We start from the raw sequence: 16421 nt of genomic DNA on the forward strand, positions 1-16421 counted from the left end.
CAATCCTATAGAAGAATGAAAAATGTGACGCTCTTTAGTGTAACAGCTACAATGAATACTTGCTGTCCTATCTGTAGCTGTGTGATAATGAATTTCAAAGAGAAAGCAATTTACTGACACATAAATATTGGCAACAGCGAATGATTGCAACCAAAACAAGCCGCATCAATTTTTATTCAAATGTATTTAATGGCATCTTGCATGCTGGATGTAAGATCTTATAATGCTCCATAAAGGTTTTCCACAGAGAAACCTTTCATTTGCCAAGCTATCTAATAGTTATGTTTACAACTAAGAGCAGCAAAACAGCTGCTAATTTATTAGTTTCCATTATGACTTGATGATCTCAAGGATAATACCTTGTTTTTTAAATGGTAAATCTTAAAGAAGGGGAACTCCACACAAAAAAAACATAATTCCAAGCAACTTTGCAATATATACTGTATCAATTATAAAATATGCAGACTTTTCAAGATTTTTAATGGTGTGGAACAGTTCCCTAAGACTAGCCCCCTGTTCTCCTGCTGATCTGTCTGACTACTATGCCAAGCTGCCTGACTATTGTTACTTTGAATCAACAGCCAGCTGTCCTCAGCCTGCATCCTCCAAACCACACAATTCCTGGCACATGTGATTTCAATAAGAAATGGAACATCAAAGTGCAATGCATTGTGGGTAATGTAGTTCCTATCTGCATGCTATCTGTGGAAAAGCTGTGGAGAAGTTGTTACAATTTGTAACATCAGTGTTTTAGTCCCTCCTTCCCTGCCAGGATTCCAAATAAGGCAGAAAGAGAAGAACTGTATTTCAGCATAGAAAATGGCATTTATTCATACTTTTCGAAGAAACAGGTAACTGTGGTGGGTATATTAGGGGTTTTTGTGTTATGTAGGCCTCGTTATAAAATTTTGGTTTGAAAGTCAGAGTTCCCCTTTAACAATTAAATATAGTTACTAATTTTAATCCAATTTTTAAGGGTTGATATTTTTTTCCATTCGGTACCTGCAATGCATTTTAGGTGTAAAAAATGAATGTGTAATGAAAGAAAGTGTTTATTAATAGTATGAATTGTTATACTGTTGTACTGCACGCTTGTATAATAATTGTATTTCTCATTTCAAGTCCGTTTTCTATATGATACCGGGCATGACTCGGTATTAATCGGCATTATCAATAAATGATGATAATGTAATAAAAGTCTCAGAAGGCTTATTTACCAATGATTGAGGAAAAGGCAATGCCACCCATAGCATTGGCCCTTGTAGTCGAAGCTCTGCATCTTACATCTTATTAAAAATCCAGTGTGGTGGAGAGAGAGCATTATGTATCTTATTTATTATTTAATTTACATCAATAATATGTAGCACTGACCCATAAACTTACTTGAATAAAAACATTATATAACAGATGTAAATTATGGTCCTGGTTAATTACTGGAGGTTCATTTGATTTTGTCAGCTTAGCTAAACCACAACAACTGTCTATAGACTGACCATGCACTGCCCCCCCCCCAAAAAACCAGTATGGAGAGCTGTTGATAATATCTTTCAAGGACAATAATTGCCTATACTGCAGTTGTACTCTTCCAGTGTGAATATTGCATTCAAATTATCTACTTCTCTTTATGCTAATAGAGAAAATGATTTGTTGTACAATATGCTTTTAAACCTTGCCAGACATCTGTTGCTGACAGCATGCCACGACACAGTGATGGTTACATTATGTAATAGCAGAGTGTACTCTTGACAGACCAAAGACTCCAGCAGAGTAGACACACATTTATAGAAGGGGTAAATGGGAAATCCACACATCTATATGGTGAACAAGGCATTCTTTTCTACATGATGCATACCTATTACCAGTTTATTTAAAGCATACTGATACCAAATAAAAAAAGAAACAGAAGAGGACAAAAGAGAGAAAAATGGAGATAATTAGCCATCAATGGACCTTTAATTTACTGGATCCATTGTCATATGATCACATTTCTTCAGTACCAGTGGCAAACCAGTTAGTTTCTCCACTGCATAGAAACGTGGGTGGAGAAAAGGCTCAGTTGCTACAATCCATAGAGTGGATTTTGGTGAAAAATGCATACCTTTACATTTCTAGGAGTCATAGAGATGCAGGAAGAGAAAGCTTATAATATCACTATTATTTATATTTTTACTGTAGCACATAATTACAAACTGACATGTGTGACTGCTAGAATACTGGGCAATTTGTCCATCTATAGCCTCCTATTGACATTAATGGGGAACAGCAAAATTACTTGTGGTTTATTAGGCTGAATTTGCCAGTATTGTTACAGTATCTAGTCAAAAAGAGGCAGCATGGGAGCTTATGGTGGTTCTCTATCAGTTGAAATGTTATAGTAAAATTCATACTAGTTAACACAAATTTTTCGTGAAAAAAACCCTCAAATATTTCGACATTTATTAATCTGAAAATACTCCATCTCAAATCTGCTGAGGTCATGTAGAAGTCAATGGTAGGTCAATGGTCCCTTTTACAATTGGAAGATATCATGATCTGCCCTGGGTTTCGTATGAGAATCCAAAAAAATTTGGGGTTTATAATCAAAATCTATCGAGTGTCAAATCCAAAAAAAACATTTTCTAATTCTTTAATGATTTTATTGAGATTTTCTAGAGTCTTTTTCTGCACCAAATTTTTCAGTTTATTTATTGATAAATAAGTTAACATTGTGGATGGGAGTTTGGTTGAAGTTGTAATAAAATAATGAGAAAAAAAAAATCAGATTTTAGTAAATAACCCCCTATGTCTTTAGTTGTGCCTCCCTTCTATCATTCAAGAACTTTTTATTGATTACTGTTTCAATAATTCATGAATGAAAAGCTGAACCATTAATTGATCTGTTCTTTAGCACTTTAGCAGCACCATTCTCTTAAGTATAAGTGAAATATTTTTTTAATACTTACTGAATTGATAATTAATCCAAGATCTTTAAATCCACCTTCAACACGAAAAACATTCTCTGGATAGGCAGCAATTCTTTTAAGCTTGAAGAAGCAGACAAAAGATTTAGAAAACCAACATTCAAAATTGAGTTCTCTCTCTCTCTGGACCCTGTTGATCCATTGAGGGTCATCACACTGGTTGTCTGTGTGTTTAATAATAAACAGTAGTAGCAAAAACATAATGTGCATAAAGAGCACAAATAACCTGTAGTACAAACCTGCTCAAAGTTAAAATCTAGAACACCCACACAGTAGACTCTGGCTCCTCTTTCTCGAGCAATGTTAGCCTAGATGAAAACACTGATGTTATTTCAATGCCACAGAAAACAGTGCAAAACTAACTACTAATAATTCTAAAACTAAGGACTGCATAGCCCACCTCCTTTTCTGTCAAAATAGGTATCTGATCTGCCAGCTTGCCATCTGTTAGTGCAATAATTACACTTGCGGTACTTTTTCCACCTGCGTTCACAATTTGTTGATTTGCCTGAAAAAAAAAAATCACCGTTTGTATATATAGAGCTAACAGGTTACATTGTGCTAAACAGTAATTAGCGTATAGAGGTCTTACAATAGTTTAACAAGGGTTACATAGTAATAGGATCAGAGGACCCTTCTCAAAACAGCTCATAATCTAAAGGTTTCAATTGCTAACCTTGATGTGGTGATTCAAAAGCTTTCTGACATGTAATTTAAAGGGATACTGTCATGGAAAAACATGTCAGTTTTCCAGCTGCCCCAGTCATGTGACTTGTGCCTGCACTTTAGGATGGAACCACTTTCTGGCAGGCTGTTATTTCTCCTACTTAATGTAACTGAATCAGTCTCAGTGGGACTTGGCTTTTACTATTAAGTGCTGTTCTTAGATCTACCAGGCAGCTGTTATCTTGTGTTAGGGAGCTGCTATCTCATTACCTTCCCACTGTTCTGTTGTTAGGCTGCTGGGGGGGGGGGAGGTTGATATCACTCCAACTTGCAGTACAGCAGTAAAGAGTGAATGAAGTTTACCAGAGCACAAGTCACATGACTGGGGGCAGCTGGGAAATTGACAATATGTCTAGCCCCATGTCAGATTGCAAAATTGAATATAAAAAAATCTGTTTGCTCTTTTGAGAAATGGATTTCAGTGCAGAATTCTGCTGGAGCAGCACTATTAACTGATGTGTTTTGAAAAAAACATGTTTTCCCATGACAGTATCCCTTTAAAGTACAAGTAAAACCAAAGAATGAAAAGCACTCATCTGAATAGCAATTAGCACATATTTGCTAATATGTGAATGTAACAGTACAGAATAGCAAACTTTCATTTTGAATATGATCCTATTTCCTTTTTTATAGGTATTTTAAGGGGAACGAATCATGGTTAACCAATAACAGCCTACTCCCTATAACTGTCAGCAACTGAAATTAGTTAGTGTCTTATTTTAATTACAGGAATATTATAAATCAACATCGAACATTAAGCACATTTATTTATTATTATGCACACCAAACAAATTGGAAGAGTTTCAGTCAATTCAACAACAGCCTTGAAAAAGTATAGTTTCCAGTGTGTATATAACAACAGAGAAAAGATGAGTATGAAAAAAGTAAAATATAGTAAAAATGTACAGATGAAGTATTAAAATAAATGTATTGCCTACCAGCTTGAAGCCTTCATGCATATATGTTTCACCTGCTGGAGATACAGCACTCAAATCTTTAAGTCCTTTTGTAATTTCATACCTATAAACACATCAAAACATAGCTAACTTGTTACACACAAAAATTTTGTAAAATGCATCCATAAATGTGGCTCAAAACTTTATTTTATATTTATGGGTATTGTAATTGTATGTAACATATGTCACTAGTCACGAAACTTGTTTATTATAAAAAAAAATAATGCACCTCCTTTTGTTAGGTATAAGGAATTCCCTGACGTGTAAAAAAGCACCCAGCCTTGTACTTGGTCATAGAACTATGAGCATATAAAAAAATATCATTTTATTTTACAATCAATGGGGTTTATTATTCACTATAAATGGAGCTTAGTAATGTAATTTTTGTGACATGACTCACTTTAAAACTTGTGCAAATACTATTCAGGTATGGGACCTGTTATCCAGAATGCTCAGGACCTGGGTTTTTCCTTATAATGGATCTTTCTGTAATTTGTATCTTCATACCTAAAGTCTACTAAAGCATAATGTAAACATTAAATAAACACAATTAGCTGGTTTTGCTTCCAATAAGGATTAATAATATCTTAGTTTGGATCAAGTACTAGTTACTGTTTTATTATTACAGAGAAAAATGAAATCATTTAAAACATTTTGGCTTGTTTGATTATAATGGAGTCTATGGGAGACAAACTTTTTGTAATTCTGAGCTTTCTGGATAACAGGATTCCAGATAATGGATCATATCCCTGTACCTCCATTGTAAAATATGAGCATATTAGAAGTCAACTATAAATTCCTGTATAAAACCTGTATAAAAACACTCACATTCACAACACACATTCAGCCTCATAATGGAACACCTTGGTGACTTCTATGATGCTTAAAGTATACAGTGGCAGTACCATAATTAGTTGGAAGACTCAACTAAACTAACACCTATTTTTCAGCCTTTTATTTCCATATGCCTCTTGAAAAACAAATAACTTTATCAGTAAGTTTTATTACATACACTATGCACTGATGCAAACGACAAAATTTGCAATCCTCCTCGTGTGGTTGGGATTGCTAAGTATTAAATTAGCGCAAAGGAAACATTTTTGCAGAAAGGAATACTTTTTTACATTTCAATTATTTTTCCATTAACAAATTTTATTACATTGCCCCCTAAGTATTCAACCATTTGATACGGCAAAGTGATTTAATTTGCAAAATACTTTGTCATAAAGACACAAAAATGAATGTCTTGAAAAATGAAATAAATTACATAAAATGCATGTATACAGAAGGAGATAAATTCTATTCCCTTGGATGCAAGTGCATAGCAGAGTTGTGCAACAATTCCAGGTTGCCTAAACTTGACCTTCAAATGCTACATTATCAACTCCCTTAAAATATGCAATGTTTTCCAGGCACTGGTTTCAGGCTCACTGTGTCCAAAATGATAAACAGATGACACTGTTTCCCCATGTAATAGCATTGCCATTAAAAATGTTTTCTAATGTTTTTGAAATGGATTTCAGATATCAAAAATAGATCTGAAGTTTTTTCATGGTTATGCAGAATTTCATGAAGATTCAATCACATGGAGGAAAAAGTCACACAAATATGACTGCTGTCATTTACAAATGTATTTCTCCTTTCAGTTTAGCATACGTACTGTACCAAAGAATTGTGATCAGACCCTCCTGTGTTTATAGTGTCTGTCAGTATCTATGGCTATGAAGCACAGCTGGCATGCTTCCAAGAAAAAGGCTGAACCATTGCAGAGAGCTGGAACAAACTTTGTGTAAACATAACTTGTTTCTTATATACAGAAAGGATACTAATCAGAACTTTGGTGGTAATAAACCCCACCTTCTTACAAATCACAAAAATATATTCATCATGCACAAATTTGTCCCCCATGGGGATTATATGGAGAGCAGTGATGCAATCATATCTAATCATAACTAATACCAATATAAAGTTTTAACTTCATTAGTTATTTAATTAAAAAATGTGCACCTTTACTGCTTCCATATCTTTTAATAAGTGTTTAAACTTCAGGAAGTCTCATGAACTCTATAATAAACAGTAAGCCTGCAACATTCAGATTTAGAGTACCAGTACACAACTCCCTTCCTCTTGTTGTGATGGTTTTGTTGTAATGGGGGGATTGTCTAAGCACCGGTAACCTAATTAACAGACATGAAGTAGTTACAAATTTCCAAATTGCCCTGTTTGGTTCAACAAACAAAACAATAGGCAAAAGGTATATTCAGCACAAAAACCTAGAGGCCCATTTACTATTGGTCGAATATCGAGGGTTAATTAAAGTAAAGTCCTTCGAACTTCGAATATCGAAGTCGAACGATCGAACGAAAACGATTAAATCCTTCGATCAAAAAAGCTTAGAAAGCTTATGGGGACCTTCCCCATAGGCTAACATTGATGCTCGGTAGGTTTTAGGCGGCGAAGTAGGTAGTCGAAGTTTTTTTTACAGAGACAGTACTTCGACTATCGAATGGTCGAATAGTCGAACGATTTTTAGATTTTTTTTCGTAGTCGAAGATCGAAGTAGCCAATTTGATGGTCGAAGTAGACCATTGGCACAAAAAAGGCCCCAAAATCATCACCAATTCGAGTATTTTGATACGTTTATTTTAAACTCATAAATGTAGAAAAAGATGCAATTCAGAGGCAATTAGCTACAGTATTTTTGCCAATGTTCATAAACCAATCCTAATTAGCTTTAAACAAAAGCTTAAAGGTTTTAACCTTTTACCCTTCATTTTCCAAAGTAGCCCGAAGTTTCCTCTTGAGGTAATTTCAGGCTACTTTGGAAAACGAAGTGCCCCGAGTGCCATCCCGCCAGCGATTTAGATTCTAGCAGGCAAGAAGGCTTTTCGGGGACATTGGTCACCCGAAGAAAAGTCGATTTGTCGCCGGGTAACTTAATCTCCCAGATTCTTAGGGTGTGCCCTTACCCTAAAAGTGTAAGGTTAAGAATGTTATCTCATTTTATCACAGGTACTGCAAACACTTACCTATCTCCTGTAAGTGGAAGAATTGTTTTTGCCTGTGTGGAAAACACGATGAAGGACACTCTCATTCGGGGGCTAAAGAAATAGAAAAAAGGAAACATATTCTGAAAAATTGCAGTCATTCACGCAACACTCACAAAAAGGTAAAAGAAAATCTACTTTTGTAGTTAAAATAGATTAACCTTTTTTCTCTCAGAACAGCATATATTCTCCCTGTATTAAGATTTCTACTACAGCCAGTTTACCTGCAGCTCTTTTATTTACTTCCTTGTCTAGAGTTAAGCTCCACCCTCTTTTGCTTTCTGAGCACTCCATCTCTCTATGACTATGAAGGCTTTAAAGGAACAGTTACACCAAAAAAACGAGTATCAAAGTAATAACAATATATTGTACTGTTATCCTGTACTAGTAAAAGTTCTGTGTTAGCTTCAGAAACTTTACTAAAGTTTATTTAAACAAGCTGCTGTGTAACCATTGGGGCAGCCATTCAAGATGAAGAAACGGCACAGGCCACATAACAGATAAGCCCTGTAAAATATAATGGTGTTTTATCTGCTGTGCATCCTGTGAGTTTTCTCTTTTTTCCCATTCCCAGCATGAATGGCTGCCCCCATGGTTACACAGCAGCTTGTTTATATAAACTCTAGAAGTCTTTCTGAAGCAAACACGCCAATTTTACCAGTGCAGGGCAGCAGTGCATTATATTTTAATTACTTTGATATGCTTTCATTCTTTGGTTCCTTTAAAGAGAAATTAAATAAATCTGAATGCAGGGGGAATGGTATGTTATGATGTGTGCTGTTTTAGTAGATTTTAAAATAAAAGGCTTACTTATCCTTTATTAACTGACCGTAGATACAGAAGGAAATAGACACTGTCAGTGAATATTCAGCTTTAGCTCAGTAAAGAAATTCACATTATCAAGGCTTAGGCTAATAGCGCATGGGGTCATGGCTGAAAAATGCTCCCTGCTTCCTCTCATTGAGTTAAATATTAGCCATATATAGAACCAGTGAACCAGTGGTAGCAATTTTAAGTATACTCCAATTTTACATGGGACATGCAAGTCAGGAATAACTTAACCTGCGTTCCAACCCTAACCTGCAAAATGTTGCCATTGTATGGCCATCACCCAATCTATGTCTTCCTACTCAGTAAGCTTCCTCTGCACCTGCCTCTGGTTATTAAAAAAGGAAACGTTTCGGGAGCCGAGGAGGAGTCCAGTGTGTATATGTGTGTATGTATATATAAAATCACTAAAGAAGATGCACTTCATTATATGACAATATATGACGCACACACATATTTGATTAAAAAATCTATTTTACAGCACTGGCCTATTGTGAAATCGGACACTGATTTGACAGCACTTAATCACCAAAGTATTTCATTTGGACATAGGAGACACAGGAATTTAAAGGAGCTCCTTTCACCCACGGATCCGGTAAGCAAATATATGCCATGTGCCAAAATAAATAGATTAGGGGTTTTCAGGTGTGGCAATTGTGTCATGTGCAACTGTTTAATTGTGGGCGATTCATTTTTTCATCCACATACTGGAAAAATATACTCCATCAGACATAGACTCACGTGCATCTCTCTGAATGTGGTGAATATTATAAAGTGCACTTGTGGACTATTATATTGTGGGAAAACATGCAGACAATTAAAGGAGAGGATCAGCATGCATCATGCAACCATAAGAGCAGCCCTAGATCCTAAACCCAAAAAGGAGGGTAAGCAGGACTTTTCCAAGCAACATGTGGCACAACACTGGTTCCAGGCGAAGCACCGAGCCTCCTCTTTTAAGTGCATGCCCATAGACTGGATTGCAGACCCACCCAGAGGGGTAGATCTAGATCGCACCTTACTGCAGAGGGAGGCATTTTGGACATACGAACTGAACTGTGTGGCCCCTAGAGGCTTGAATAGCTCTTTATCTTTGAACTGTTTTCTGTGAGAAGGTTCCCCTAGTGAATTATTTTATGAATGGCCTATAAGTTAAGGATTAGAGAATAGCGATTTGATTACCTCTAATTTAATAGGGGCGTACTTAAATATCTGAATATGGGAACAAACCCTGTTACTGGAGGTTGTAGTACGTAAGTTTGTAGTGGGAATATCTACCTGTAAGTAGTGATATAATGACATAGTCCGGACCAAAAATTAAGAGTATGAGTAATTGTACAGAATGAATAAATATATGTGAATATAATGTGATAGGTCCGTAATAGTCAGATATGATATTGAAATAATTAAAGCATTGTTTTTAGATTTTATATAATATAAAAAAAATTTACACGGGCACTTGAAATTGATCCGAAGGTTACATATACAACACATGTTGGATGAGTTTTTAACTATAATATGCACTCAATGCACTTAAAGTAATAATCCATATGATGTTTTTAACTTACTTGTTTGGGTATGAGGTATAATATGTTATCTATCATCAATGAGTGAACGTATGGATATTGTCACAATGTTACACATTATTTCACTACACTCATTATGTTACAGCACCATGATGTGATAATGTCATTTCCTATTGACAAGGGGGTTGGGGTATATAGATTTATTTGTGATACAGGCATGGATGCCTTGAGAAAGATCCCAGAGAGGACTGAAACGTCACGTTGGCTGTTCATGCATTTTTAATACATTTTAATTATTTTTTCACAAAGTATCTCGGTGTTGCTGGTCTCTTTTGTTTTAATTATTTACCTTGCACCCGAGTTTAAACAGTTTGGCGGTGTGCGGCCCCAAAGGAACTTTGGGCAACCCTATTGCCACAAGTTCCCCAATGGCTCATGGATGCAACAAAGTACATTTCATAAAATGTTAACTGCACTGAAACAAAACATTCTGAGAATATATTGTATAAGTAGTTGAACATCCTTTAACATCAATAATGCTACCAATAAAGGGGATCTAAACCCCCAAAATGGATTTCTGAATTTTCCAGAATGATCCTCTGTGTACTTTTGCAATTTTCACTCATTTTCTATTTTAAGAGGTTTCTAAGATATTAGAAGTATCAGAAAATGTTATTCTGCTTGTTGGACTTGGCCTTGGAGGCAACCTTAAATTAATGTACTTTAGTTCAGTGTTACCGGGAATTAGAAGTCTAAAAAATACAAGCAGCGAGGTGTAAGCAGCACTAGCAGCATCAATCATGGTGAGTCGGGATATCACAGCCATGCTGGAATCTTTGAGACAGCAGGCTCAGAGGCACTATCCGTCTTGGTTAAAGGACCGGCTGGATAGGATTAATGGCCCCCCAGGTGGCGATAGTACCCCCCCAGTGGGCCACAACGGAGAAGCAGGCCCCCAGCGCACCGCAGCCCAGAACCTGGGGGGAAAAGAAGGTGCGCGGTCAGTAGGGTTGCCACCTTTTCTGGAAAAAAATACCAGCCTTAGCCCCACCCAAAGCCCCACCCCAATCCCGCCCAAAGCCACACCCCCTGTGCCTAGCAAATTCTGATTTTTTTTTCTGTAGGTGCCAACTGTGTTTGTTATTGTGTCCGTAGTCCAGCCGGCAGCCGCTCACACAACACACTCCCCCTCCAGTCTGACTATGAAGATTTTCATTCATCCAGGTCATGGTATATCTAGTATAGGTAAGGGGGAATTTTTGGAGCTGTACTCGCTACTTCCCAGAGAGGAATTTGTAGATGTGGATGAGGAAAAAGATAAAGAAAAAGCAAAAAAGCGTGAGGAGGAGGAAAAAAGGCGATACAGAAAAATTCCTAAAACATTTGGCACGTGGCTAAGGGCCTTTTGCATATATGCTAGTGTATTGGGGGAAAAACAACCCCAGCTATGTTCACCCCTTTTTTGTTATGTTGATGAAATTTGGTCAGCAAGCAGAGACTTTGGGGGTTACGCGTGGTGGAAATATGATGAGCAATTTCGTCAGCGCAAAGCATGCGTTGGGATTATAAGGATATAAAGTTATGGCTAAAATTGATGAGTCCTCAAAAAGGGTCGCCCTTTCAGGGGGGCACCAGCGGGCAGCAACAGTCCGGCTCGCTGGCAAGCAGCGGGAAGCCAGAATGCTTTCAGTTTAATGAGGGACAGTGCAATTGGAGGGATACATGCAGATTCCGGTGGGTGGGGGCACCCGTTTTCAAAATGCTTCAAAAAAGGCAAACAAGGCAACAAGCCCGGGGATGTGGGGGGGAAAAGGGGAGTACCCCCGTAAGGCTAGAAGGGATGGAGCGGTGGTTAAGCAGTTATAGTTGTCAAGGGGATGCCATCCTGTTAAGGGAAGGTTTTACACGGGGGTTCTGGATTCCTTTTCAGGATGCACTTGGGGTTGATTGTGGCAAAAACTTGCAGTCGGTGAATGAATACCCCCTTGTGGTCAGGGAAAGAATTGACAAAGAGGTATCACTGGGGCGAATGGCCCTTGCAGAACCTTCGTATATCCCCACTGGAGCCCGGCAAGTTCCGCCTGATCCACCACCTGTCTTACCCTAAAGGGGAGTATAGTTGTCAAGGGGATGCCGTCCTGTTGAGGGAAGGTTTTACACAGGGGTTCCGGATTCCTTTTCAGGATGCACCTGGGGTTGATTGTGGCAAAAACTTTTGCGGTCGGTGAATGAATACCCCGTTGTGGTCAGGGAAAAAATTGACAAAGAGGTGTCACTGGTGTCACATAGGAGCAGCCACGGAAGCGGCGCAATTAGGCCAGTCCAGTAGTTCCATCAGGCGCATAGGTAAATGGGAGTCAGCTAGTTTTCTATCATATGTTCGGTTGAATAAGCTATGAGTGTGTACCTTTAACTTACCACCCCCCCTCCCTTTCATGTGGTTCTTTCTTGTTATTATTTCTTTCAGGTTCATCCAGATCGGTGATTTGGCTCGTGGGTGACTCATACATTTCCCGGGCACACCAGCAGCTGGAAACATATCCACCAGGAACACTTTTATGCTTCCTTCAAACTCAAGTAGTGATTCAATGGTTTGGAGTTGGGGGCATGCGATGGGAGCAGGTATTGCTAAAGTTTGCAGCACAAATGAGAATTACTACGCCACCAGACATACTGGTGGTGCACTGTGGGGGTAATGACCTGGGCAGGGTATCCCAAAGGTAACTTATACGGGTCATGCGGCGTGATTTAGAGCGGATCATGCAGTTAGCGCCCAATGTAAAGATAGTTTTTTCAGAAATGGTGAGTAGGATCCGATGGAGGTTTGCCAACACATGGGAAGCTATTGAGAGGATTCACAAGGTGATTAATAAACAGTCGGCCAGTATCGTTAGGAAGATGGGCGGTTTTATGGTACGACACAAGTACCTGCTAGGGGGGGACCCGGGGTATTACTTGAAAGATGGGGTACACTTAAGCCAGGTGGGTTTGGACATTTTTGTGGTGGGGTTGCAGGATGGAATTGAAAGGGCACTGGGCGAGTGTGTGGGTGGAGCCCGGCCAGCTTAAGGGGTCAAGCGGCCTGAGCGTGGCTGGGGAATGCTTGTGTAAGGAAATCTGTTTTACCTGGGATTGGGGGTGCTGTAAATCGGCCGCGGGGACGCCCGCCACGCCGGCTGCGGGGACGCCCACCTCGTGGTTCCACCATCTTGCCTCGATCCTGACGCGTGTGTGCGCCGATTTTGGCGCGAAAACCTTGGCGTCCAAACAGGGTATAAATAGGCCACTTCCACTCCCAGCAAACTGCCCGTGATAGAACTTGTTTCTGGTGCTCTGTTCTGAAGCCTTGTGCTATTTTGTCTGTTTTGAATCTGATTATCCGTGTTTGACCCAGCCTGTACCTTGACCATCCCGAATTCTGTATCCTGACCAGTGCCTGATATCCGACTACTCTTCTGCTTGTACCCTTCCTGCTTGATACCCGGTTTTGACCTTTTGCCTGCCTGACGACCCTTGCTTTCTGCCTGCCACGACCCAGCCTGTCTGACGATCCTTCTGCCTTATCCTTGTCTGTTACCGTGATCCTCGGTCCCAAAGACTCTAGCTACCAGCCGTGCCCCATTGCCTGCCAGAACACTTGCTTGAACCTCTCGTAAGACCAGGTGGCACCCGATTAGGCTGAGGGCTCCTCCCGAAGCTCAAAGGTGGTCACACCACTGGTGAAGCTTAGCTCAGACCCAGGATTCGAGCACTTGTTCTGGTGTTGGGTGCCGGCCGTGACATTATCACGGGCCATGGAGGACGACGATCACACCGAAGCTGCTGCCGCTGCTCCACTTCCATCTTCTTCCGAGCTGTTGCTAACTACTCTGCTGCAACGCATGGAGGAGCAGGAGCAAGAGCAGAACTATTTGCTCCAGGGGTTTCATAACCTAACACGCCAGCTGGAACCCTCGCAGCAGCCAGCCAGTTCTGTTCCTACTCCTTCTGTGGGTTCCCTGTCCGATAGGGGTGCTGTATTCAGACCTCAGGAACCCAAGATTGCATTTCCTGCCAAGTTTGGTGGGGACAGAACCCAGTTTTTTGTTTTTCAAGAGGCCTGTAAGCTGTACCTCAGCTTTTTCCCCCACTCATTTCCCTCTGACGAGGAAAAGGTCAGGTTCGTAATGACCCTATTAGTGGGTGACCCCCAAGTCTGGGCACTTAGATTGCCAGCCACTGACCCTGCCCGTTTCTCTTTAGATATTTTCTTCCGCTCTATGGCCATTATTTACGATGACCCGGATCGCGCCTCTTCGGCCGATTCCGCTATTCGCAAACTACGCCAGGGTAAACGGGAGGTGGAGATTTACTGCACAGAGTTTCGTAGGTGGGCGGTGGAGACTGGCTGGAACGATGCAGCTCTAAGGAGCCAGTTCCGCATCGGTCTAGCCAAATCTGTCAAAGACAGCCTGGTCAATTACCCCCTATCTACCAGTCTGGATGACCTAATGTCTCTGGTTATCCAGGTAGATAGGAGACAGAGGGAAAATCGGGAGGAACAGGGTACTTCTTCTTTGTATAAGCATAATTTTAGTGCTAAGTTGTCAAACCCCTCTGTGTCTCAACCTCAGGAGGAGCCTATGCAGCTGGGCATTTTTCACCTTACTCCTGAGGAAAAGGCACGGAGGCGGTCTCTTGGGTTGTGTTTGTATTGTGGGGAGAAGGGTCACTTCCTCAATCAGTGTTCCAAGAGGCCGGGAAACGCCCTAGCCTAAATGGAGAAGGGGAGCTCCATTTGGGTGCAGGCGTTTCCTCTCCCCAATCTGCCTCCAAGGTCCTATTATCTGTTAAATTAACCTGGCCTACGGGCACTGTTAAATTGTCAGCCTTCATTGATTCTGGGGCGGAGGGTAATTTCTTGGACGCAGCATTCGCTGCTAAAAATAAAATTCCTTTGGTTGCCCTCAATCCTCCTTTGAGAATTTTGGCTGTCGATAAAAGACCCTTGGGATCAGGGGTGGTTTCCCAAAAGACCACAAATCTTTCTATGTGTGCTAATAATCTACACTGTGAGGAGATAGCTCTATACCTCATTGAGGGAGCTTCCTCTCCTCTTATTCTTGGTTTACCATGGCTCCAGAGGCATAACCCTCTGATAGACTGGGTTTCTAAGGGGGTGACTCAATGGGGTACAGGATGTAGTGGGGTTTGTTTTCCCTCTGTAGTAGCCACTACTTCTCTTGAGGGGTTACCCACAGCATATTCTGTTTTTTCTGATGTTTTCTCTAAAAAAGCAGCTGAGACCTTACCTCCGCATCGGCAGTATGACTGCCCTATTGATTTAGTTCCTGGGTCAATTCCTCCACGTGGTAGAACCTACCCTCTTTCATTGCCCGAAGCCCAGGCAATGAAAGAGTATATACAAGAAAATCTTGACAGGGGCTTTATTAGGCCCTCTTGTTCCCCTGCGGGGGCAGGGTTCTTTTTTGTGGGTAAGAAAGACGGAGGTTTACGCCCCTGTATTGATTATAGGGGGCTTAATAAAATCACTGTAAAAAATCGCTACCCCTTACCATTAATCTCCGAACTATTTGACCAGGTCAAGGATGCTAAGATCTACTCCAAGCTTGATTTGAGGGGTGCCTATAACCTCATTCGGATCAGGGAGGGGGATGAGTGGAAAACGGCTTTTAATACTAGGGATGGCCACTACGAGTACCTTGTTATGCCGTTTGGTCTATGTAACGCCCCAGCAGTGTTTCAGGAGTTTGTCAATGACATCTTTCGGGACCTGCTGGGGATATACGTAGTGGTCTACCTAGATGACATCCTCATCTTCTCTGCCAATCTGTCTGATCATCGTCTTCATGTTTGTGAGGTATTGCGTAGGCTTAGAGCTAATAACCTGTATGCCAAATTGGAGAAGTGTACTTTTGAGGTTGCTTCCGTACAGTTCTTGGGATTTAATATTTCTTCCAAGGGTCTCGAAATGGATCCAGACAAGGTAAGGGCTGTCCTGGAGTGGACCCAACCTTATTCTTTACGTGCAACCCAAAGGTTCCTAGGTTTTGCCAACTATTTTAGGCAATTCATTAAAGATTTTTCACTTATTGTGGCTCCTATCACAAATCTTACTAAGAAAGGTGCTGACCCCAGTATGTGGCCTCCGGAAGCTATCCAAGCTTTCGAGTTCCTCAAAAGGGAGTTTAGTTCTGCCCCAATCCTCCGCCATCCTGATACAACACTACCTTTTATAGTCGAGGTAGATGCTTCTGAGGTGGGAGCAGGGGCAATTCTCTCTCAAAGGCACCCGATAACTAATAAGTTACACCCCTGTGCATTTTTCTCTAGAAAATTTCTTCCTGCAGAGGCAAATTATGACATAGGGAATAGAGA

General features: G+C 40.3%; 1 protein-coding gene across 1 annotated transcript in view; it reads right to left on the reverse strand.

The window, feature by feature from the left end:
• antxr2.S (ANTXR cell adhesion molecule 2 S homeolog) overlaps nt 1-16421 on the reverse strand; it is a 113364-nt gene that overhangs the window by 83543 nt on the left and 13400 nt on the right. Inside the window, exons 3-7 of the mRNA XM_018243549.2 lie at nt 7672-7743; nt 4625-4706; nt 3361-3468; nt 3200-3268; nt 2943-3023 (exon numbers count right to left, since the gene is read on the reverse strand). Of these exons, the coding sequence (XP_018099038.1) occupies nt 2943-3023; nt 3200-3268; nt 3361-3468; nt 4625-4706; nt 7672-7743 (412 nt within the window). The remainder of the gene's footprint in view (nt 1-2942; nt 3024-3199; nt 3269-3360; nt 3469-4624; nt 4707-7671; nt 7744-16421) is intronic.

Source organism: Xenopus laevis, chromosome 1S (assembly GCF_017654675.1).
Source record: "Xenopus laevis strain J_2021 chromosome 1S, Xenopus_laevis_v10.1, whole genome shotgun sequence".
NCBI lineage: Eukaryota > Metazoa > Chordata > Amphibia > Anura > Pipidae > Xenopus > Xenopus laevis.